The 24,312-nt window shown below is 37.7% G+C and overlaps 5 protein-coding genes across 7 annotated transcripts; 2 read left to right on the top strand and 3 right to left on the bottom strand.

The window, feature by feature from the left end:
* The first annotated feature begins 4,423 nt into the window (after window positions 1-4,423).
* On the top strand, window positions 4,424-9,135 carry LOC112468908 (proclotting enzyme-like). The gene is made up of 6 exons (XM_025038315.1): window positions 4,424-4,678; window positions 6,344-6,660; window positions 7,065-7,531; window positions 7,764-8,038; window positions 8,286-8,431; window positions 8,748-9,135. Exons 1-6 carry the CDS (start codon window positions 4,516-4,518, stop codon window positions 8,898-8,900), a joined length of 1,521 nt encoding a protein of 506 aa, XP_024894083.1. The 5' UTR covers window positions 4,424-4,515; the 3' UTR covers window positions 8,901-9,135.
* A 155-nt stretch (window positions 9,136-9,290) lies between these two features.
* On the bottom strand, window positions 9,291-12,982 carry LOC112468907 (serine/threonine-protein kinase greatwall). 3 transcript variants are annotated; one of them, XM_025038314.1, is made up of 3 exons: window positions 12,346-12,644; window positions 9,798-11,769; window positions 9,291-9,435 (listed from the first exon to the last, which is right to left on the bottom strand). In XM_025038314.1, exons 1-3 carry the CDS (start codon window positions 12,538-12,540, stop codon window positions 9,389-9,391), a joined length of 2,214 nt encoding a protein of 737 aa, XP_024894082.1. In that variant the 5' UTR covers window positions 12,541-12,644; the 3' UTR covers window positions 9,291-9,388. The 3 variants fall into 3 exon arrangements, with proteins under 3 accessions (XP_024894082.1, XP_024894081.1, XP_024894080.1); XM_025038313.1 differs by adding an exon at window positions 12,685-12,982 and having other exon boundaries at window positions 9,337-11,769; window positions 12,346-12,454; XM_025038312.1 differs by having other exon boundaries at window positions 9,338-11,769.
* A 593-nt stretch (window positions 12,983-13,575) lies between these two features.
* Window positions 13,576-17,928, top strand: LOC112468912 (serine/threonine-protein kinase VRK1-like). The gene is made up of 8 exons (XM_025038326.1): window positions 13,576-14,103; window positions 14,972-15,024; window positions 15,106-15,175; window positions 15,312-15,508; window positions 15,593-15,806; window positions 15,930-16,627; window positions 16,724-16,828; window positions 17,717-17,928. Exons 1-8 carry the CDS (start codon window positions 13,947-13,949, stop codon window positions 17,846-17,848), a joined length of 1,626 nt encoding a protein of 541 aa, XP_024894094.1. The 5' UTR covers window positions 13,576-13,946; the 3' UTR covers window positions 17,849-17,928.
* Window positions 17,929-18,571: 643 nt separating this feature from the next.
* LOC112468909 (nuclear export mediator factor NEMF homolog) lies at window positions 18,572-22,737 on the bottom strand. Its single transcript, XM_025038316.1, has 10 exons — window positions 22,498-22,737; window positions 22,065-22,236; window positions 21,773-21,975; window positions 20,615-21,693; window positions 20,362-20,542; window positions 19,938-20,239; window positions 19,665-19,845; window positions 19,265-19,592; window positions 18,911-19,176; window positions 18,572-18,834 (listed from the first exon to the last, which is right to left on the bottom strand). Exons 1-10 carry the CDS (start codon window positions 22,551-22,553, stop codon window positions 18,636-18,638), a joined length of 2,967 nt encoding a protein of 988 aa, XP_024894084.1. The 5' UTR covers window positions 22,554-22,737; the 3' UTR covers window positions 18,572-18,635.
* Window positions 22,738-23,370: 633 nt separating this feature from the next.
* Window positions 23,371-24,311, bottom strand: LOC112468913 (40S ribosomal protein S16; the record flags this gene model as incomplete). Its single annotated transcript, XM_025038327.1, has 4 exons — window positions 23,371-23,573; window positions 23,647-23,761; window positions 24,024-24,155; window positions 24,240-24,311. Coding segments are annotated over 4 exons (465 nt in total), but the record flags the coding sequence as incomplete, so codon positions are not given.
* Window position 24,312: the final 1 nt, after the last annotated feature.

The following is a 24,312-nucleotide window of genomic DNA, read 5'->3' on the forward strand; positions in this document are numbered from 1 at the left end:
GAAACCCATAAGGAGAAATAAAGAAGATTCCATGTCTTAGAGAAAGAACGAAGGGAGAGCACCATAAAATCAGCGGCGCTGTGGAGAGAGCGTCAGGCCGCTTTCAGAAGGGTCCGCGCGTATTTCACGGCTGACGTACCTTAACGAGCCGTCTCCTCAGCAGACACTTCGATGGAATCGCTTATCCGAAAAAGTCTGACATGACACATCCAGTACGATTAGTACGGAACAAGCGTGCGACGTTATCCCGCGCCAAATCGACTAACGGAACGTGATCTGAATGATGTGTATTCGACTTCGATGACAGGGGGATTACATTTAATCCCGATCAATCATGAACCCGACACAATTACGATGATCATCGATAAGATAAGAAGCTGATTAATTCCAACTTATAACTACGATTCGCCAAAAATTAAAAACGGTTTCTTAATCTTAATAATAAATTTAATAGATAAATTTTTCATAATACAAAATATAAAAAATTTAAGTCTACAATTTTTATAATAAGCTTTGCGAAAAAACATTTTTTTATAAAATAGATCTAAAAATAATTGTTAGGCATATATTAAAAATTCATAATTTTCTAAAAAAATTCTGGTCAAACTTTTTTTCAATTTATCTATCTTTTGTGAAAACTCTGACAGCTTATTTCTCAAAAGAAAGAAGCTTCAACGTACTCGTTAAAGCAAGAATCTTCTTATATTTCTCTGAGACATGGGAGCCTGATCAGTTTTACAAATAAAAATTACAGAGGAGAATTAATTGGCGCCTTGATTACGGGATGTAGCTTGCGTATTTCCTCGGACACAAGGAGGAACAGGGAGATGGAGAGTGTAAGTGGTTACAGCGCGATTTAGTCAGGCGGTTATCATCGTCGGCTAGAAGTCAGCTGGTGTGTATGCAAGCATCATGGCAATCGTGCGAGAATCCAAGACCTTGTAGGGTCACTGGCCCTGACGTGAATTATAGTTCTTAGGCGTAGTATTTGTGTTGTTCTCTCTGTCTTGCCCGCGCGATAGAGATACAGTAGACATCCGTACAACACGAGGGTTCTATATTATAATCGCATAGATTTATATGTATTGCATATGCATATGAAAACATATTTATAAGAGATGTAAAGGTTTATTATGAAAAAATGTAAAAGGAATATTATAGATGTAACATTAAAAATATCTCTTTTATTTCACTTTAAAACAAACAAATATTAAAATGTGTTATACGAATCCGTGTTATATGGGTGAGTCTGAATATATCGATTGGTTACGTGTAGTGTATATTTTGCGGAACCGATCAATGAATATGCGTAGCAAAGAATTTCTGGCATAGTTTTTGAAGAGTGTTTCTATTCGAGACTTCTTCTTTTACAGAGAAGACTCTTCAAAAACAGGACAAAATTTAAATTTCTTATTTCAAGGAATTATTTCCTCGCAGATTCCGCGTCTCGAGATATATTATGCCGCGAGATATTTATTTCCCAGGAAACGATCAATAAAATTTGCTCATCGGCGAATGATATTCATCAATACCTTGATACATAGGCACATATACACTGACATAGTTAGATCTGCTTTTTAAATTAACAGGTTTTGCCTGCTACATCAACGCAAAATGTCAACAAATAAGCACGCATAAAAACCACAAATCAATATGAATAAACGCTATAAAAAGATTTAAAGCTCCTTTGAGGATAATAAAATTTAATTGATATATTATAGGATTGATGATATACCGTTAATACTTTAAACTGGTATCAAACTTTTTGCGTAGTACCGGTTCAACCTAGAAAAATTGCTGTTGCGTTTTATATATATACATATGTACAATTTTTCTAATGAAGATGTATATATAATTTATATAGTTCAATTATACCGTTGCCAATTAACAGGAACCAATTTTTTATAATTTCTAAGTAACAGGATTCAACGACGTAAGCAATCGTACGTGCAACTTTTATGACGCTATGAAAGTGAAGCCGTTTTATTGTCTACTCCGTTATATCGCGTCATAAGGAGTATAGTAACAGAACATATAGAAGGAAATGAAATTTCCGTCTGTAATATTATCATCCTTGACCTGTTTCACGAAGCACTTTGTGTTTTCATACTAAAATGCATCATTAGGTACACACTAAAACATTATTAGATGTACTCACTTTTAAGACATTTCTAAATAAGTAAGAATTAATGAATTCTATCATTTCTATCAAAACTTAAACTACATTTATAGCTTCATGCTTCTTTTTGCTTAATTTTATTTATCTATCAATCAATACATTCGATACGTGGTGTACAGATATCTCTCTTTCTTTTCACAGACCCTTCCTTTCGAATGACACGTCGTTAGAACCCTCAACAAACGACTTCGATATTTCTCAGTTAATTACGAGTAACTCCGGCCCAACCGGTTTGCACGTTTCGGAGGAAGGATTTTGCCAACAAGGTCCAGTAATATTACCATTGGAATCGGTACGAAATCTTGAACCCAATTTTTGCGTACGCGTGTTAAATATCCGGCATATACATACGCGTGACGTTCCCACAATAATGGGTCAACGACTCGAACAAGAACATTGAACTTTAGTAGCAAAAGACGCGTCATTATTAGCTTCTCGAGAATCGTGCTCTGAGAGAACTTTATATCGACAATAAATATAAACGTTACGAAATTTGATAGACGGTTGTACAAACGTGTGACACATAGACACACAGAATGAAGTTCAAGATCCACGTTTCTACCACCCACGATCGTCATCTATCGTTAGGCCTTGATAATACGCGTGTATTTTCGGCAAGGTCCGGTTTGGCGAGTTAGACGCTAACCCGCTGTCCTTTATCGATTACCGAGCCCTGTTTCGCGAACGACAACAAAAAAAGGTTTTATCCCGTCGAGATGTCGACAGTAAGTGGTTATTAACCGTTCAAAGAATGCACGGTCAAAGAACGCACGAACTTAAAATCTCTCTTCCTCCCTCCACCCCTTGAGATGCGGTTCGTCGACCTAGGTATCGCGATCCTGACGTACACTTCAAGGTCCTCCGCTCTTCGCTCTCCTCTGCGGAAGGTACTGTTTATACCTCCGCGAAAGATCGAAGATCCCGCGTCTCAATGGACTGTTTCTAGCGAAACAGGCTTTTGCCTATGTCGATGTGCAAGACGCGATAAAATACGCGTTGGGCGTTTCACTCGCTTCAAATCATAAAGATACTTCATAAATGTAGAAACATCCCCCGGTATTTCTCCAGATTAATCTAATGAATATCTTTTTATTATTTTTTTGTATCAATTTATATATTATGCTAAAGTATATATAATATTCTTGCACAACGCTGTCAAATAAATGACACGAGTCGAGTACAATATAGGCAAGAAGAACTGAGGTAGCTTCAGAATAAAGAAAAGATCACAAAGATCACATACGGGGGGGAAAGGCGGTTCTAAATTCTACGTCAACGGAAGGAAATGCGTAAGTACCTAGCGTCGGGATAGACCAGAAGGCGGGGATCCACGCGGCAAGCAAGTTCACGGCCGTCCCTTACGTGCAGCCTTCTCCTGGCATCTTCAAGGCCAAGATGTGATGAAGGATCGTGCTCTCTATGCAAATGCCATTGCGCGGCATTCGAGTTGAACACGAACCGTGCGAGCAAAGACCGATCGAGCGTGATCCGGTTCCATCATATAGCTTACATAATCGAGATAACTTAAATCCCATTCACAGATAGAAGTTATTGTCCCCGGATTATATGCTCAGACCGCGAATCTCACTCGCGAATATTTCTCGAAGAACTTTACCTCGAGCAATTACGTAGAAATTAGAATTATATTGCAAAATAAATATTGTTATAAAAAATTATATAAAGATATAATGTGGTAGAAAGAAGAAGCCTTTTCTACCTTTTATATAACCAACCCACATAACGTTTGGTTAATATAAAACAGTTTTATATTATAAATAAAGGAACATATAAACGAGATAAAATACAACAAAATTCATGCTTCATAATTTAAAGTAATTTCTACATGTTTACGGTTTTCTTATTTTAGAGGTATAATTGAAAAGCAGAGGCAGCTAAGCTCGGTTGCTTTAAATCAATCCCTCTTCGCGATAGGAATCAATCCACTTTGCGCGCATCAGAGCATAAATAATCGAAACGATTATTTTGCACATCACCGTGGGGAGGCACACCGTGTCTGATCCCTATATACCGTCTATCCTCCCTGCCGTCTGCGCCCTATCCTTTACCCTGCGGCTATCGAAGTGATGATAAAAGAGCAAGAGAAGTAAGGTGCGCGAGAACACCTCGTGCGTTGTATCGAGGAGGAGGGCGAGCCCGTTATAAGCTCGAGCAGCGGCTATTCAGCAGCTTAGACGGCCTAGTGGAGTCGGCAGGGTCCCCGCCGATGATCCGCGCACGTGGGCCTGTCAGTCCCGTGTCCCCGCGCGCCGTTCGTTGTTTCTTTCCGCGGTACCTTGAGCTCTTCGCGCGCCAGTACAATTCTGGCAGCTCAAAGTATGAATAATCGGCCACGCAGACCGTCGCCGTTCGCGATGCTGGTGCTGGTGCTCGTGGTGCAGGTGATCACGACGATCGTACCCGCGGCGGCTGTCGGGCCCCTGTCCAGATCACTGAACTTCGACGACGTTCGCTCGGAGGACAACGCCGTCGTCGTCGAAGGTCGGTAGCGATTGCCAAGTATAATTTCACATGCGATCCTCGTCTAGACGCTGATTTCTCATGACATATACGCTCATCTGCGTCTGCTTTGGACATTTCATGTTTCGATAATTTTAATTGAGAATTACCCCAAGAATCCAGCGGACCAATCTCTTAGAAAAGCGATGCCGATGTAAGGCGAGAATTAAGATCAATTTTAAATACCGACGTGAAAAGTTATGTCATCGTTCAGCAATGAAGAAGAGATCTGTATAGAATACCATTGTCCTTTAATGCTATTCCGCTCTCTCTACCTATAATAGTTCCCATTAATTTTATTTAGTTAAAATTTGTTTCAATGATTTATAGCAAGATATATTTTTAATTAAAATTTAAATTAAAGAATTCTTTCGATTCCACGGTTTTCTCTCTTTTCGAATATTAAAATAGCTCAGCTTTCATGCAAAGATATTTTTAGATATATTCGTAAAAAAATTGATGCTCTATCCAAGCATCGAATCTATCCTCTTATGTGCGTATTTCACACATAAGATATTAGTCAAGATAATTGATGATATGACTGTTCATTAGTCAAAAAGACAACGGTCGTTCTATGTGACTTTTTCTTCGTTTATCAATGATTTAGTCTTACAATTAATGTTATCAATTTTTGCTTTCTTCGTTGATGATCGTGAAATATAACAGGTGCAATACATATCGGAAACAGAATAATAATTCGCACATCCCATACACGGCAGCCGGAAGTTCTCCCGGCGCGCACAAACCTCACCTTCGTCGTACGTGTGCACCTGTGTGCCTTGCGTAGGTCAGCGAACTCGCTGCTAAGTATTTCGATGGAATTCTATTATGATGTTTCGATTATTCAACGTGCAAATTTTATGCAGTCGGCAGCATTAAAAACAAATTTCTCCCTTTCGTATACATAATTTCTATTGATGCAATTTTTGAATTAAAAAAGCAACTTTGCGTAAGAAAAACAAATGCTTCTTAAAAAGCGATTATCTTTTTACTTTTAGATACAATTCAATCACGTGATCGATCAGCCGTCAGGCATATGACAAACGTATGTGCCGAGTTTTTCAATAGCACAATAACACAAATAATATATTTGAACGTAATGGGATAAGCAAACAAATTCTAAAAATTTGTCTACACTTTTCAATTCATTTTCATGTACAATTTATTTCTGATGTAGTGCAATTATAATCTCGAAGCTTTTGCGGATGACAAAATTAAAGGACAACGTCCCGCTAATTTTATCGCGATTTTTTCTAGTTTTTAACATCAGAAAAACACACACATCATGTATATTAATGTATCCGGACATTAATGCTAAAGAACAAGCATTCCCGGAGTACGTGCTGAGATAAACATGCTCGATGCATCCTGATTCTGCGATGGTAAACACGATAACATACAGGTACTTTAACGGATAAAGACAACAAGAGACATACCTGAATAAATTTCATTGAAATTTTCAAGCTGACGTATGACTATCGTGACAGATCATAAACGGGTGGCAATGACAGAATATATCAAAAAATTGAAAAAAATAAAGATATAAAAAAGATAATGCGTATTTAATCAACATATTATACGAAATACTCCCGAAAAGAAATGTGCTTCATCGTACAAAAATTAATGAATTATATGTTCAATTTGCAGCCGCGATCGATCCGGATCAGCTCGGATCGAGGGAGGGTCGGGGCATTCTTTGGAACGGAGCCACGACTCGAGAGACCTGCTTGACTTCGAAAGGCGAAATCGGTCGTTGCACGACCTTCAAAGAGTGCTATCCGTACTTCAAGATTCCGGACCTGGGTGCCCTGGACGGCTGGGTTCTCGGCGTTTACGACACGTGCAGCTACATCCGCGAGGATGGAAACCCGAGCTTCGGGATCTGTTGCTCGAATCTGTTACTGAATCCCTTCGTCACGCCTGACCCTGACAATTGCGACAAATCTACCGTGGAAGAACCGCAAGTAAGGCACCCGACTGTGTGTGTCAGTTACGATTCGACCCAATTGCATAAAACCTAGTGATTCGCCAGCTTAAATAACTCGACCTAATTCCATAGAATCTAATATTCGCGCTCCCGTTCTACATTCGTGGTAATCACTTTCCTTACTGGGAAGTCGTAAAAATTATACGTGATCTGAATTATAAACCCCGTTAGATCCTATTAGAAAGTTATATTCTCTGCCGCGTCGATTCGGCAATACGATTTCACAAAAGGCCTTTTTACGGCCCGCGCTTTTATTGCTCGGTGTTCGCGCATTCCTTCCTTCAGTCGGGCGCAATACCACGGTCATTCTTTATTCCTTTCATCCGTCCCTGAGAATCTTTCTGTCAACTGAAAGAAATTAAATTATAAATTGTTTTATAGGTGGAGGACAATAAGAAAAACAAGAACGAGGAGATAGCACGTCCTCAGGCTGCACCTACTTGGCCACCACCGATTCCGACACATCCGCCCGATCACACGATACCGCCGCTTCCGACTCATCCACCATCGCCCAGTCTACCGACGTTTTCCACCACGTCGAAACCGACCTCCAGCACGAGCTCTAAGAAACCCAGCGTCGCTACTACGTGGCCGACGAAGAAACCAGGCTGGTGGAGCACCTCGTCGACATCCACGTCGACGACCAGCAAGTCTCCGATTGGCAGCACCACCTCGCAGTGCGGTGCCAAGAACGGTAATCAAGATCAAGAGCGTATTGTAGGAGGTAAGAACGCAGACCCGGGCGAGTGGCCGTGGATCGCCGCGCTCTTCAACGCTGGACGACAATTCTGCGGCGGATCGCTCATCGACGACAAGCACGTGTTGACGGCGGCGCACTGCGTCGCAAAGTGAGTCTAATTTATTTGTCAATTTATTTTATTTCGCAAATCAAACGTGGCATCTCATTTGCGGAATAAAATAAATTGATTGAAATAATATAATGTCTAAAACTCTCTTATTTCTTTACTATTGATATATATACCGGAAGATTCCTTGGTAATATTAGACTATACGAATAATTAGAAGTTATTGCGAATAATTCGGAAATATCTAACAAAAGAAAATATTGTATCGTTTCAGTATGAACTCTTGGGACGTTGCGAGGTTGACAGTTCGCCTCGGTGACTACAATATTAAAACGAATACCGAGATTCGTCACATCGAGAGACGCGTGAAGAGAGTCGTTAGGCACCGAGGCTTCAACTCCCGTACGCTCTACAACGATGTAGCACTTCTTACGCTAAGCGAGCCTGTGGAATTCACTGAACAAATACGACCTATCTGTCTTCCTAGCGGGTCGCAATTGTATTCCGGCAAGACGGCGACCGTCATTGGATGGGGTTCTTTGAGAGAAAGTAGGAATATTTTTACACTAATATGTCTTTAACTCGCACTAGTCACTTAAATAGTTACAATGAGAAAAAAATTTGTACTAATGTGTAATTAACATTCATATACTCTCCTAAATATTCTCGTTTAAAGGGTCAATTTGCATAGTCATTCATACCGGGCTATTATTCACGGGCTGTTCAAGCTCTAAAATGTCTCTTAGGCAATATATTCGTACGAAGGATTTAATAGCAATTTATTATATTCAACCAGGTGGGCCGCAACCAGCGATTTTGCAAGAAGTTTCAATACCAGTGTGGTCGAACAGCGAGTGTAAACTGAAATATGGTGCAGCGGCACCAGGTGGTATAGTTGACAGTTTCTTGTGCGCTGGCCGAGCCGCTAAGGATTCCTGCTCGGTTTGTATTTATACATTCGTTGGCTCTTTCACATTATTTAAATGTCAAACATAATTCGTAGCCCATGAACATGAATGCGATCAATTATTTATTAATTAAATTATTATCTAAATTATAATTAGTTTTAGTAAAAAAAAAAGTCGGTTTAATAAAAAAGATTGTTGAGTTCGTAAAAAAAAAATTGAAAGTAAATCAGAAAATTGAAACTCAATCAGACTATCTCATTTTTTGCCAAATACGGAATATGAATGTATTACTTATATTTACAACCAAGTTTTATTGTAAGAATTAACGTAATAACGTTGCATTTATTTAGGGCGACAGTGGAGGACCTTTAATGGTAAACGATGGTCGCTGGACGCAAGTTGGCATCGTATCATGGGGCATAGGATGCGGTAAAGGACAATATCCAGGCGTGTACACGAGAGTGACACACTTTTTGCCCTGGATTTATAAAAATTTAAAATAGAGTACACGCACGTATTTACCGCCATGTCCCTTTCGCACCATCGCTGTTTCTTCGACGTGAGGGATTGCCGAAGAAACGCGGAATCGATCGCATTCGCTCCGAAAAAATGTGATAAAAACTATCGAGCCCTAACAAAGAGCTTCATAGCGATATTAAAAATATTCACTTTCGTTGTTGAAAGTGATAACGCATCGCCTCTCTCTTAAGGAAATTTGATATCAGTCCTTTTTTTTTTAATTACGCGACATTCCATGTTAAGTTCCATGTCATCGCGCTCTGTGTGTATGTTCTCTCATCATTTAATAAAAGCATCGTCATTCATCTATTGTAGAAGTCAGCAAACTCGATGATTACAAGTAGTAACAAAATATTTTATATTTTATATTGCTATACATATACAAGTATATAAAAAATAAAGTTATATATAGTAACGATTTTGATATTATAGGCTTCTGTTTCTGCCACGTCTGCATGCGATACGCCGAAGACTATGTATCGCAATTACTTATATTTAATTGCTGCATAGTATTCCGCGCTGGAAAAAAAAGAAAGAAAAAAAATTCTTCTGTTAGCCGCCAATACTATAAACGGTAAAGTTCAAGATTCAAGAAATAATACCGCGTAAGAATGATATTAAAAAAATATAATTTTAAAATACCTTTCTCTGCAATAGAAAACTATAAAGTTCCTTCTTAAATTACTCGAAATCTTATTAGACGATAATATTGTTCATACTAAATGCAATGGCAATGTTTTCCGCATTCTAGCAGCTACATATTAATAAAACTGTATAGATTTTGCTAACAAAATATTTTACAGCACTTGAAATTTTAATCCCTGTATTACACGGTATTATTTCTGAAACGACGACGATATTATAATACCGGGGCGACGTACCCTGAAAATAGCATGTATCATACTTGTCGTCCGGCTGCGGGATGAACGGGGGCACCGCTTTCGACGGTTCGTCCCAGGGGAAGTCGCGGAAGAGGACCATGGTACGCACCTCCTTCGCTGTGGGACGAGCAGCTTGATCCAAGGTGAGCAGCGCATCGATAGCATCGGTCGTCGCCGACGACAAAGCCTCCTCGTCCTCGGGCCAGGGAACATCACGTGCAAGAATATTCGCGAACACTGCCTGCGGTGTTTCGTCGTTGAACGGCGGCAAGCCCGTACAGAACTCGTACAGACAGACGCCTAGTGCCCACCAGTCAACGGCCGGCCCGTGACCCTGTTTAAGCAACAATTCCGGGGCGAGGTAATCGGGCGTACCGAGTATGCGATCGTCTGATCTAGCGCCACCCTGGCCGCCCCTTCTGACGGACTTGGGCGTTCTATAGGGTGTGTAACAGTTGCCCGATGTCGCGGGTGTCTTGATAGGCGAAATACCCTGGGGCGAACGATGACCCTCGGACGTGTTGTCTAAATCCGTGTGCGGATCGTGAGCGGAATGCGAAGCGGACGGTGGTAGGCGAAATCTCGTCTTGATCAAAGTTCTCGTGTCATCCTCTTCCTGGCATTTCTGCTGCTTCTCATTGCGATCTCTTTGTCTAGCAGAGGATACTGGCGTGCTGAAGGCTACCCTACCCGCAGATCCGGTATTTTGCTCGGTGTCCTGATTCGGTGTCCTGCTACCATTGTTTTCCGCTGAACCAGCGATAATATCCGCTGCTTTTGTAGAGACAACGTTGATCGTCGGACTCGTATATGGATACATAAAGTCACGATTGTTTCTCTTGGGTGTCTTATCCACGTCCAGATCTATCGCGTCGATCTCACACGTTAAGCCCGTCGTTGCACTCGCGCCGCCCCGCTTCCTCTTCTTTGATCCTCGAAACACGAATGAATTCGTGCAAGTGCTCACAGGACTAGTATGTACGAGAGACCGATGCTCCGGGTGCTCGGCCTCGAGCGTAGATTCGTCCTTTTCTTCCTCCTCTTCCTCCTCTATAATCTGATCGGTACGATTATTTGTTTGTGTAGAGGATGCCTCGCATGTGTGGTAGCTGCTAGAGCTATCCACACCATTCTCGTACTTTGCCATTGTGTCGTCTTCTTCTATACTTTGTTCCTCGTTACTTGGCTCGAAGCGCAGATCCTCCGCCGATTGAAAGGGCGTGACGCCAGATATTCGAGAATAATCTCCGGACGCGACAGAAGATATGACCGAATTCGGTGACATATGTTCTGCCGATTTAAGATTGCAATTCCTTTGCAGCGCGGAAAGCAAGTTCATAGCTGGCGTGCTCCTGTCACTGAGATTCGATTCGTTGGTGGACTTTTGGCCGGAACCGAAGGACAGATGGGACGTCAGTGAGAGCAGTTGGCCAGGTGTCCTGGTGCACATGCTAGGCGTCATAGAATTCACTAGATCCGATATTTCAAGATCCCTGTGCAAGGACGATATCCTACTGAGCCCAAAGTCTGTAAGTTTGACGTGTCCTTCGCGTGAAAGTAGCATGTTGTCAGGTTTGAGATCCCTATGCACAATACCGTGCGAGTGAAGATACTCGAGCGCCAGGCAAACTTCCGCCGTGTAAAATGCCGCCATGGACTCCTCCATGAAACCGTAAACGCCGAGCAGACTCTTGAGATCGCCGCCCACCATGTACTCCATGACTAGATACACGCTGCTGATGGACTGCAGCGAATAAAAGAGTTGCACGCAATACGGACTACGAGTCAGGGCTAACGCATTGCGTTCAATTACCACTTGCGACGCCATATTCTTATTTATCATCTCGTTCTTCTTCATTACTTTGATTGCGTATACCTGCTCGGGATTGGTTTTCTTGTACCCTAAAAATACTTTACCAAACGCTCCTCTGCTTATCGGCTTTACTATCTTAAAATCCTGTATATCTGGCACCTAGCAAAGAAAATACTACTAAATATATTACTTAAAATATGCGTTTTCTTTTTGTATCATAAAATTGGACAAATTATATTATAATGTAAAGTACACCATTCATATACATTATATCAGTGTAATACAATCAATTTTATTATCATTCTTAATCAAGATTATAGAAATACACTTTAATTATACAACTTAACATTTATTTCATTTCTTCGAAAATATTCTCAGTTTTATCACCAATATTATTTCTTAAGATTTACATTTAAATAAAATCTATAATACAATATAATAATACAATATAATAAATTTAAAAAGAGTCAGCATAAAATTGCATTAAAAAAAACTAATGAAGAAATCATGGAAATTAATAAAATTTATACTTTTAGGCTTCCATCAAAAAATATCAATAATTTTACTTTAAATACTTTTGTCCACTTTTAAAAATTACATATTACAATTACATTGAGAAATCAAGCATGAGCAACAATTTGTTCAACGCAGTCCTAAGTAAAATTCTATTCAAAACCTTCAAGAATTGCTTAGCTAAGAAACTCTCTGCCTTTTGGAGATAAAAGAAACACTCACCTTTGTCGTGGGATTAACGATCTTGGAAATGGTATTGAAAATGGAATTGTTGATGCATCTCTCGGACGGTTGCGGCGTGTGCTCCCCATGACGTTCCGTGTCATTATCACTGTAGGTCGTATCAACGTTTGGCTCATTAACGTGGTTACTTTCCCCTAATTGTAATTTCGGCGAGTCGGGCGCGGTTTCTTCCATTTAAAGGAAAAGAAAAAAAGACAAGAGAAACCCCGAAGGATGAAACGGAGATAACCTAAACTCGGCGGGCGCGCGCGCGCGCGCAAACTCGTCGCGTTTTTCGGACTAACCTACTCGCACCTACTCGCTCGTGTATGTACATACCGCCTCATGGTGTAAGTTACACCACTATTTACACCATGGCTGGCGGAATCTGCAGAAGAAATAATGAACGCGTTCAGCAGGGCTGCGTTCGATAACCACGCTCTTCAAGAAAATTCACACCTGCTATTCTTGGCAAAATAGCAGAAAGCAAGAAAGCAGAAGCCAATCAGAACTCGCGCTGGTAAGCAGAAGGGAGCGTCCCGTTTGACCACAGCGATTGACCACAGCCACTCACAGCCCCCGATGCCTGGAGTTTTCCCCTGAACCAACCAATCAGATATTTTTATTTTTAATCAATTGACGACATGGTTAATTGAGAATTGAGAATAGAGAATAGAGAATAGAGAATAGAGAATAGAGAATAGAGAATAGAGAATTGGTAATTGAGAATTGGGAATTGAGAATTGAGAACTGAGAATTGAGAATTGAGAATTGGGAATTGGGAATTGGGAATTGAGAATTAAGAATTGAGAATTGAGAATTGGGAATTGAGAATTGGGAATTGGGAATTGGGAATTGGGAATTGGGAATTGGGAATTGAGAATTGGGAATTGAGAATTGAGAATAGAGAATTGGGAATTGAGAATTGGGAATTGAGAATTGATAATTGGGAATTGAGAATAGAGAATTGGGAATTGAGAATTGGGAATTGAGAATTGAGAATTGAGAATTGAGAATTGAGAATTGAGAATAGAGAATTGGGAATTGAGAATTGAGAATTAGGAATTGAGAATTGAGAATAGAGAATTGAGAATTGAAAAAGTTAGCAATAGAAAGTAGCAATTGAATGTGATTGGTTCTTACCTTTGGATCCAAAATTACACTTAATTGCTACTTTGCGCTTAGCTAAGCAGAAGTTCGACAAAACGCAGCCATTGCGCCTCTCATCCTTCTCTCTGGTTTTGCGAACTGTGATAGTAGATAGTAGTGTGACCTGTGACCTCACAGTTCCCGCGCGCGTTGAAGTAAATTCCCCTCCCATCCCGTAATTATTGCGCGCGTAGCTACTTCAGCGCTCGTCGGTTGGCCGTCCGCCGAGTCGCGAGTGTTTGAATTCATTGGCGACTTCAGGCAGTTGCCTGTCCAGCCTGTCGTCACATGTTCGTAACGGAAGCCTCGCATTTACTCGCATTGTTATTCATATTGGCGCGTAATCGTTTATTCGTTTCTCGCATACGTTATTCACGATCTGTCGATCGGTTCTGTTACGTGACGCGTCCAGTGAGCTGATCTTTGATTTCCTCGGACAATCCGACGACGTGATGGCAGCGAAAGCAGCAAAGAAAGCACCGAGGAAGAAAGGAGGTTATCAAATGCCCGAGCCGATACCGGCCGGAGAGATTCTCAGGGACATAGCGAAGGGCCAGTGGATCCTCGGCAAGTCGATCGGCGTCGGCGGTTTCGGGGAGGTTTACTCTGGTACGCGAAACGAATCCCGTTGCCCCTTGCTGTTATATTGCGTGACATATTGTGCCCCCGCGTTGTAAACACGAATGGCAAAATACTCGAAAACAGGTCTATTCTTTTTAGCTGAACTTCTTGCACTGTTTATTTTTTCCTTTTTTCTCTAGGCCTGTTTGTTTTAGCTGAACTTCTTGCACGGTTCATCTTTTCTTCTTTTCTTTTTACATTGGAGAGAAAAGGAGAAAAGATGAACTCTGCAAGATCAGCTGAAAAGAATATAGACGTTTAGATAGTAGTTACGCAAAGAAGAATTATAAATATTGTTTCTTTTCTGCAAGTTTTATATGCACAGTTATCTGCAAAAGACACGTAAAGACTTCCTAATTATGTCTTACATAACTATATCGAGCTATATTGCATTTCTTTTACAAGATATATCTCTTAAAAACATGTTCCTTAACGCTGTGCGGACACTGTGTTTTTGGAACACTGACCCGGTCACCCTGGGACTTTAAGGGCCACGTCGACCAAGCTCTGATTTCACATTTGCTCATTAAGCAGATTGACAAATGAGATTGGTCATTTCCAATGGACTAATCAACGATTAAGTTAATCAGTTTGGTCAAAGTGGCCCGAAGTCCAAAGGGTTTTTTGAAAGTGTTTCTATGTTACAAAGAATCTATAAAAGTTCACGTACTATCATCTTTAAGGTTTCAAAAAGTGATTTCTATATTTACATAGGCCGGAACTGTTGCAATTTTTTTTCACTCCTGTGGAAATCATAAATAAAAAATTGACTGTGTCTTAAAAGGCCCACGGTGTCCGTGCAGTGTTAAATATTTTAGTTGTACTACGTAATTAACTGATTATTGATTAATTGCAGCTGCGCCATATTCTGAAAAAATTCCTAAAGATTATCCTAATGTTATAAAAATTGTAAGCATTATATCTCCTTATTCTTGCTACTTTTTTCCCAGTTTTCATCCTAACTTTGCTTTTCCTTAAAATTTGTTTTAGGAGCCACATGGAAATGGCCCGTTATTTGTAGAAATGCATTTTTATATGAGAAACTGTAAGTCAGATGAAAGTAAGTCTAAAAGTAAAATTTATTTTTAATATTCTATTACATAATTAATTTCTTTTAAAATTGCAGTCTACAACGGATAACATTATCCAATTGCGTAACAAAATATTCCAGAGATAAACATATAGTGTCTTTTTAGTTGTTAGCTGGCAGAAAAAAAAGAAACTTGCTGCGCTCGGAATCCCTAGATATGTTGCTTCTGGAAGTCATGAATATAAAAATACAAAATATCGATTTCTAGTAATAGATCGATACGGAAAAGATTTATGGAAAATATTTGAGGAAAATAACAAACAGTTTCCAGAACACGTAGTATATAAACTGGCTTTGCAAATAGTAAGACAATTGTAAAAAAAATATTTGTAGTAAATAACTGCTTGAAGAAAATATAATTTATGTGTTATTCTAATAAATTTCTAGATAGATATATTGGAATATATTCATCACAAGAACTATGTACATGCTGATATCAAAGGTGAAAATTTGCTACTGGATCTGCATTCCTACGATCAAGTCTATTTAGTTGACTTTGGTTTAGCTTCTCGTTGTACATCGAGCACTGAATTAAAAGTTGACCCAAAGAAGGCACATAATGGTACTTTACAATACACAAGCAGAGATGCTCATATGGGAGGTAAGAATTAGAAATTTCAATAAAATTTAGCAATTTTAATACTTAACGCAATTTATCAATTTCTTTTGAATATAAATTATAAAAATCATTATACTTTAAATATGTTTTTTTTGCTTTTTTTAGTTCCAACACGTCGTGGAGATATTGAAATTTTAAGTTACAACATAATTATGTGGTTATGTGGTTCGCTGCCATGGGGAAAGTTACTTGAACCAGTTACCGTTCAAAAAGAGAAGGAAAAGGCTTTTAATAACATAGACAGTTTCTTGGCCAAGTGTTTTCATGGATCTGTTCCACAAGCTGTACATAAATTTATGACTTTATTAGCCAGTATAAAATTTAATGAAACACCGTCTTATGAAAAATTGAAAGAAATATTAATAGCTGGCATAAAGAAACTGAATCATAAACCAGATGGGAAATTAAAATTGAACAACATTAGCGTGGCAACTCAACAAGCTACCTCTAAATATACTCCACAGAAAATTAAAAAACCCGTAAATGGAATCAGAAAGAGTCCTCGTACGAAATGTTTAGATGTTCCAAGTGCAAACATTCCTATGGCAAACTCAAGAAAAAGTACTATAGGTGTTGTAATTGACAAAAAACGTTGTAATATAAAGGATATTGAGAAAGCATTAGATGATATGGAGTCTGATGGTGAATATGATATACAAATTCTTAAAAAAGCGAAAAAAGAATCTACTGAAAAAGCGAGTCAGATAACGAAGAATACAGCTTCATCACGTCGAAAAAAGATTTTAATCGATTCAATCAAAGATGACTCTGAAGATGATTCTGAAGATGATTCTAATATAGAGGTAATTTTAGTAATCTATCTGAAAAAGGAGTGCATCACTCTTAATTTAATATTCAGACTTTTTTTGTTATTAAAATACTTACTTTTACCATTCTAGCCGTCACCAAAACGTCCAAATAAGACACAACGGAAAAAGCCGGTTACAAATAAAACAAGACGAAAGATCATGTCTTCGAATGATTCAGAAACTTCTGAGCCTGAGGTAATAAAATTTATATATTTAATCCTCAAAAGCCACATTGGGGTGTCAAGGACCCTAACGAAATTTTGGAACTACGTTTGGAACAATCATTTTTATTTTTTAATGTGTATTTTTTGATGATAATTGTTTTACAACTTCTGAGATTGCCATTATAATTCTGAGACAATTTACGATTGATTGGAAAAAAAAAAAAAAAAACTACGTTAATTTTTCGAAACTTGGAGCGAAAAATGACTGGAAAAAATTCCAGACTCTAATGTGGCTTGCGAGGGTTAATTAATAGACTTGTATTTTTCTGCGATTTATATAAATAAAAATTCAATCAATATGTAAATAATATATAAATAAGTATTTAATATATCAGAGGTAATCTTTTTTCGCCAGTTAACAAAAGAGACGGTTTAATTCGATCCAACTCTATTTATTAATATAATACTCAGATACACAACGTCTCAACCATGATTTGTGATCCTTATCAAATGTAAACTAAGTCATAAATTTAAAATGTGGCTATTCAAACTGGAGTTTGTTGGCTTTCGGATGGTCTTGACCGTTCTCTTTGTGCTCTGTGTACATCGAGACGAATTGCGATGCCGCGCCGGATTCTTTGAGACTATGTTACCGTTGCAAGAAGCCCTTTTTTACCTTCGATGACATATGCAACATATAAATCCGTAATTTAAATTATTTTAGTTTTATTATCAATTTTTCTAATTAAGATGTTTCGTAGAATAGCTACATTTTAAATTTATGACTTAGTTTACACTTGATAAGGACCACAAATCATGGTCGAAACATTGTGTATTTGAGTATTATGTTTATAAATAGCAGTTGGATCGAATTGAACTGTCTCCTTTGTTATTTAATATATATTCAATATATGTTTAGATTGTATCAAAAGGAACAAAATCAAGACCTGCTGCGACTGCTAGTAGGAGTAAGGTAACCAATAGGATGAAATCCAATAAAAGAATACCTAAAAGTGAAACTCATTCAGATGAAGATATGTTTGACATGTAGTTTCACGAAGAATAAAATAACAAAGTAAAATTATATATGGTATTTTTACTGAAAATGAAATCATATAACTTGCATTTATACATTTATATTCTTTTGTACATGGTCTCTTACGCATTTAACATTAATAATCACCAATAACATTACATGTTGATCATGATAACGCTAATGACAATATTATCTCAGGTTTTTGTATATATGTGAATAGTTTTCAAAAATGAAAAGAATTTGAATTATAAAACTGTTATGATAGTTATAAAAACTGCTCTTATTTAATAAAATAAAATGTTGAATGCACGTTGCTGAATGTTATTTATTCTTATATATACTGAATATAACAAGGTCTTTAATTTCTTTTTTCTTAGTTACAATATAATCACAGAAATAAAAAATCGTTTGGGGAATTAATTCAGTTTATTATATTCGGCATGTAATATTTATCAGACGTCTTCCTATGTTTTCAAATAATAAAATTCCAAAATGAATTAATCGGAGGGTTATAAAGTTATACTGCCTTAAAAAGATTTTACGTATTTACATATTATACACATATATCTACTATATCCAAACTTGAGTATTTGGATTGAATATTTGTGATAATTGTTATTAATAGTAAATAATAGACTTTACACTTTCTTGTTAAGAAAAATACATAATTAATATGTTTGCAATTAATATTCATTAAATATTATCTGTTTGAAAAAAATTCGCAATTCCCTTAAAAGTAAATTTGTGTTGCCAATAATTAAAAATCATTTATTTGAATTTAAAATTAGCACTCTTCAAACATTTATTTTTTTAGCTTTTGAATCTGAGGGGCGCTTATTTTCACTTTTCCAGGTATATTTCTGGCTATTGTCTCATCCTTAATTGCCTTTAGTAGATCTTTTTCACGTGAAGAAATTTCTTTGTCTCTAAGAAATACGGCTATAGCTGTTTTGGCAGCTTTGCCTCTCTTACCAATGCCAGGTGTCAATTTCACCTTAAATCTGAAATAAATATTGAAATGAATATTGAAATGTTATAAATAAAAAGTTATATTAAGCGTTTTATGCAATCACTTACTTGTAATTTTGTAAGGTATTATAAGGCGCCACCACAGGAACAGCAAACAGTAACTCGTCTTCTGAAAACGGCTTTCCTGTTAATTGATCGAGCATATCAACTTCAGGAACTGGACCTGCGTCTTCGTCGTCAACGTTATCTACCACATACATAGATTGCGGTGGAATATTTGGTTTTGGATTTGTCTTTTTCTTTCCTTGTTGCTTCGGACCTGATGGATCTTTAGCCCTATTTTTTCTTTTATCTTCTTTAGCTGCGCCTGCCGACTGAATAATTGGCAAAAATGTATATTCGATTAAATGAATAAAATTAGAGAGCAAGTACTAAGTAAAATTGAAAGAGAGAAAATAGAACCTGCAAGACGAGCATTGAAAGTCGTCTATCTTCCTCATCCTGATCTTTATATTTTTCTTTTATTTTCTTTAGTTTCCCCTTTTGTCCTCGTTTTAATGCAGGTTGCTCTCCTTTTTTGTTATCACTTTCATTTTTATCATTCTTTTCAATCTTTTCCGTTGATTCTATTGATTCTGTTCGATGTACTTTTTGTTTCGCCTTTGCATTTTTCTCCATAGTCGATGCATTTATTATAACAGGCTTATCATCCCCTAAATAAACTACGTTTTCTTTCGTGTCCTTTTGAGATTGTATCAAGGGCTGATTATTGTCAACGTGTAATTTTACCCTGTTCAATGTAAAATATCATATATGTAGCATTTGATTTTAATTTATAATCGAAAATTTTATATAAACTTACTTTGGGCCTGAAAGATCAATTTTAATTTGTGTATCAGGAAATTTATATTTCGTGTCTTCTTCATCTTGTTCACATGCATCTTTCTCAGCATTATCTGTTGTGTGGGATTCTGATTCCCCATCTTTTTCCTGGTCCTCTTCTTGAATTGGATTTAATGTATCTCTATTTTCTAGATTTTCATCTAACATTAAAAGTTTTTACAAGTTTTTGAAAATGTATTAACAATTAAAGAATAATTTAATTAAATGTTATATGATTTTCTACGTCATTTACCTTCGTCCGAATCACCTTCTAACTCTATTTCCTTGTCATCTTCAACTACCGAATCCGCTTTTTCGCTTTCCTCGTCTACTGTTTTCACCCTTCTCTCATCCTTGTGTCGTTCTATGGAACTGTCCTCCAGGCGAAACATGATAGCCAATCCCATAATTAATTGACTTTGCGTCAAATAATTCTTTTTTCCACGTATCATGAAGGATCCGGTAGTAAGATATTCTCCGGTAGGCGCACTCTTGGATACTTGATCATGATGCACCCACCATGCACTAGCTATTACTTTCGAATCCCATGCTATGCTATGAACATAATATTAATCATGTTTACATACATCTTTATAATAATACTTTGAAATAATACATGTATATGTAAATTTGATAGTTTTACCGTTGTAAAAATAAAAACCGTCATAACTATGTACCTGTATGCAACAGCCATTGTACCTGCCTCTGCTAACGATTTTGGCGGTACAGGATTGCCACTGGGATTTTTTATTACGACAGAACTAGCACCAGTTAAATCTGCGTGAACATATAAATCTCCCGCCTTTAGATATCTTTTCACTATCAACTCGTTCTGCTGTTGATCTCTCCCTCCAATCACTATATATTCATATGTCAAAGTTAGTAAAATTTCGATGTAAATTCAACGTAATTATTAAAAGAAAAACGTACCTAAGTAATTTTCAGACGTAATAAACCAATAAAATTTTTCAAACCAATATGTCTTTCTTAATTTATTAATGGTATGTATGGTTTGCACTTCTTTCAATGTTTGCTTTGTCTTCTTTTCCGCCGACTTCAAAGCTTTTCCATGGGATTCTATCGTTTTTTGTTGCTTCTTTGCAGCTGTTTTCTTTTGACTGTAGTACTTTTTGGCATTACTGAATGCTGAATGAGCCAAATCTATATCAATCATCATAGGTTTGAGCTCAGATTCCTCGTCACTGTCTTCATAAGGATCGTGCAATAGCAGAGCAATATGATTTGTTTCTAATTTTAATTGTTTTATAGCAGAAGCGACCGGGTCACCACTGGCTTGAGCTTCTTTCAATAAAATTTGAATGTCCGGCCAAGACATCTGATTTGCCAAGGCGCTTTGTATGGCTAATATAGCGTTATCCACTAAAGCCTGATTCCTTGAGATCAACTCTGCTTTTTGTTTATCTACCTCCTGCGTCTTTTCCAACGTAATCAGTCTCTGACTATGATCCTTTCTTACTCTTTCTAATTTTTGCAGAGCTTCTCTTTCCTGTTGCAAAGCCTTCAAATCTATCTTTTGTCCTTCCATCGTAGAGAAATATTCATCCACTGCGACGTCAAAAGAATCAAACTCCTTGTATGGTTGCTTATTATATTGCTCGAACAAGAAAGGATGAAATTCAATGTTAGTGAATATAAAATCTTCCTTGCCATCTGGAGTCAGTTTCGATTCTTTTTTCTGTATAACATAGCCTTTTGAGATATTGTTCTTTGCATGATCCATCATGTTATTTGCCTCCTCGAGCGCTAGGATTAATTTTGGCATATCTTCAGTGATATTAAAATCCTTGCCGATTTTGCAACCAAGATTAAATCCGGCTTTAAGCAAAACATGATCGATCACAGCTGCGCCAAATTCTAATAGTGGATTTAACACTTTTTTAAGACTATCTCCCGCCTTAGCTTTCTCAATATGCTCATGTATTACATCTATAGGTGGCATAGTCGTGGAATGAGCTTTATCTAAGGGATATTTCTCTTTCACTGCAATTCTAAACATTATATGATTTTATCAGTACTTTATATGATGACATATGTGTTTTACGTTATAGACACATTTTGTACATTTACCTAATCTTATCTCCTTCTGTATGAGGCCTTAGCACATATAAAATTACCATTTCATAATCAGTGAGGATTATATTACCACGATCGTACACTTCTAAAATTACGTGGTAGGCAGCTTCACCACTTCCAAATTGTAACTTTATTATCCGATCCGTACCAACTTGCATAAGACTCTCTAATCTTTTATTTTTAAGATGTTTGCGCATCTGCAAGAACACAAGATATATTCATCGTTATTAGCAGAGCTATTATATGTATAATTTTTTAATTAATTTAATTATTATTTAGCACATACCTTCATGGAGAAACCTGAAGGAGCCACATTCTTCGGCCACTCAAAACCTGTCGTGTGGATTCTGTTACCAGATTCGAGCAAAAGAACGCATTTTTCCTCGCTCCGCTGAAGACGTATGAGATACGTACGGTGATCTATATCGTATATTTGATTGACACGCATGCCAATAAGCCTGAAAGTTTTTACAAGGTTAAAAATAATTTGGAAAACTTGTGTTAACCTGTTAATATCATGATATCATATAATTCATATCCACGTTTATTTAGCAATGAGAACTAATTGCGATTGATTTAAGTATCTATTGAAATAAAATAAAATTGATTATATGTATTTTTTAAGGTAAATTACATATTTTGAGAAGTGGAAATTTTGGTCATAACCTGAACACGTTATTAAAATCAAGTCACATTCTTCTATAATCTTTCTCTCTTACCTTTGTAGTTCAGTAACTGAACATACGAGATCGTAAGTGTTAAATCGCGTCTTCATTTTTAGGTAGGTTGTGCTTTCTCTTTGAAAAATTTATCGAAAAACACAGTGACAATTTAACACACTTGACAGTTTATCCTACGTCGCTGGCTTGCACAATATGACGCTACTCGGGACCACTTGTGTAGAATGAGCGAAAAGTCACGTCATATGCGCAAATAAAATATAGATAAACATTTATCGAAAATTTGTTACGAAGTTAATCTTATCTATAAATCATATTCTTATCCGTCAAATTTTGTTGAGACTTATCTTTCTTCTTTCTCTCTCTCTCTCTCTCTCTGAGATGGGTATATATAAACTCTCTCTTTCCCTCTCTCTCTTATAACTTTCTAAGTATGGAAAGTAAACACAATTAAAAAAGAGAAATAATTGTCTTCAGTTTTAAAAATAGAAAAATACAAAATAGAAGTAGAATTTATGTCTGTTATAAAGATTACTTTGTGTTGATTTGAAAATTTCAGAGAAAAGTTATTTAGAAGTTACAATAATCCTATATATATAAAAAATATATATATATATACACACCTCAGAGGTAAAGAATCGTACCTACATTAGAAATTGAGAAAAAACAGGGTTTAAAGTTTATTTCTATGAAAATTTCCAACTTGTTCTAAACATTATATCTTACAATTAGTAATAATAGGCACAAGACCCTTTACCATTATACAATGCAAACTCCTGGTATGTTGGAAAAAGTAAATTAACTCTATTTTGACAAAAACTGAAGGTACCATTCTTTACCTCTCAAGTTTAAGGTACAGATATATATCTACTATCAGTAATGTAGGAAATGAGCAAAGAAAGATAGGATACATATATTTAAATGTTTTTTTTTTATTCAATAATATGAATAAGATGTAAACTGCAGATATTAACGATAAGATTTCTGGTATCGCGCTCTGGCACCCGGACCACCGAACTTCTTTGGCTCGCACCTCCTTGGGTCGGCAACAAGGAGAGTACGATCGTATTGGATAAGAATGTCCTTCACCTCCTTCTTGCTAGCTTCATCAACATCTGAAAAATCAACATTATTGTTAATAATTTAATAAATTGTACAACTGCATACTCGTCGTCAATTTATGCTTACACTTTTGATAGTAGGCAACGAGAGCTTTGGAAATAGCCTGTCGAATGGCATAGATCTGGGCAACATGACCACCGCCGTTTACCCTCACTCTGATATCGACTCCGGAGAACTTTTCCTGGAACACAAACGGAAGCATCGCCGTTTTCAAAAGTTGTATCTTGCTCACGCCCATGGCAACTCGAAGACGAGATCGCTTTCAGAATCTACTGCTAATCATGAACCATCATGTTCGGAATAAGTAGAACATCACGGACCGAGCTACAAGTATTTGCGACAAATTCGTGTGACAATTTGCACCGCGTTGCTCCCAACGTTTTCTCCACGATCGGGCTTCAAGGGTCACCAAAAGGTGGGCAGCGTTCCCCTGCGTCACTCACCTTGCCGAGCAGCAGGATGGGCTCCTGCAATTTGTACTGCAACACGCGGGGTTCCACCAGCTCCAGCGGCCGGCCGTTGACGCGGAGATTTCCACGGCCACGCTTGCAGTAGGCGACCGCGGTCGCGCTTTTCTGCAACAAGAGGATTCACATTAGACACACGCCGCGCGTTAGCCACGCGTGGACACCTAACCTCTCAACCGCGCTCCAGCTCACCTTGCGTCCGAACACCTGCACGGAGTGGATCGGTTCCTTTTGTTTCTGAAAGAGGAAGGCGGTTCGATCAGTA

The sequence above is a fragment of the Temnothorax curvispinosus genome, unplaced genomic scaffold, assembly GCF_003070985.1.
Source record: "Temnothorax curvispinosus isolate PA1 unplaced genomic scaffold, ASM307098v1 QBEX01002228.1, whole genome shotgun sequence".
Lineage (NCBI taxonomy): Eukaryota > Metazoa > Arthropoda > Insecta > Hymenoptera > Formicidae > Temnothorax > Temnothorax curvispinosus.

Coding starts and splice junctions, on each gene's coding strand:
- LOC112468908 (XM_025038315.1), top strand. CDS start 4,516: ATGAATAATCGGCCACGCAGACCGTCGCCGTTCGCGATGCTGGTGCTG. Junction 4,679..6,343: donor CAACGCCGTCGTCGTCGAAG/GTCGGTAGCGAT, acceptor TTCAATTTGCAG/CCGCGATCGATCCGGATCAG. Junction 7,532..7,763: donor GCGGCGCACTGCGTCGCAAA/GTGAGTCTAATT, acceptor GTATCGTTTCAG/TATGAACTCTTGGGACGTTG.
- LOC112468907 (XM_025038312.1), bottom strand. CDS start 12,540: ATGGAAGAAACCGCGCCCGACTCGCCGAAATTACAATTAGGGGAAAGT. Junction 11,770..12,345: donor TCGTTAATCCCACGACAAAG/GTGAGTGTTTCT, acceptor TTTCTTTGCTAG/GTGCCAGATATACAGGATTT.
- LOC112468912 (XM_025038326.1), top strand. CDS start 13,947: ATGGCAGCGAAAGCAGCAAAGAAAGCACCGAGGAAGAAAGGAGGTTAT. Junction 15,025..15,105: donor ATCCTAATGTTATAAAAATT/GTAAGCATTATA, acceptor AATTTGTTTTAG/GAGCCACATGGAAATGGCCC. Junction 16,829..17,716: donor CAGAAACTTCTGAGCCTGAG/GTAATAAAATTT, acceptor ATATATGTTTAG/ATTGTATCAAAAGGAACAAA.
- LOC112468909 (XM_025038316.1), bottom strand. CDS start 22,553: ATGAAGACGCGATTTAACACTTACGATCTCGTATGTTCAGTTACTGAA. Junction 22,237..22,497: donor TCAGTTACTGAACTACAAAG/GTAAGAGAGAAA, acceptor AAAAACTTTCAG/GCTTATTGGCATGCGTGTCA. Junction 18,835..18,910: donor AATACCTTACAAAATTACAA/GTAAGTGATTGC, acceptor TATTTATTTCAG/ATTTAAGGTGAAATTGACAC.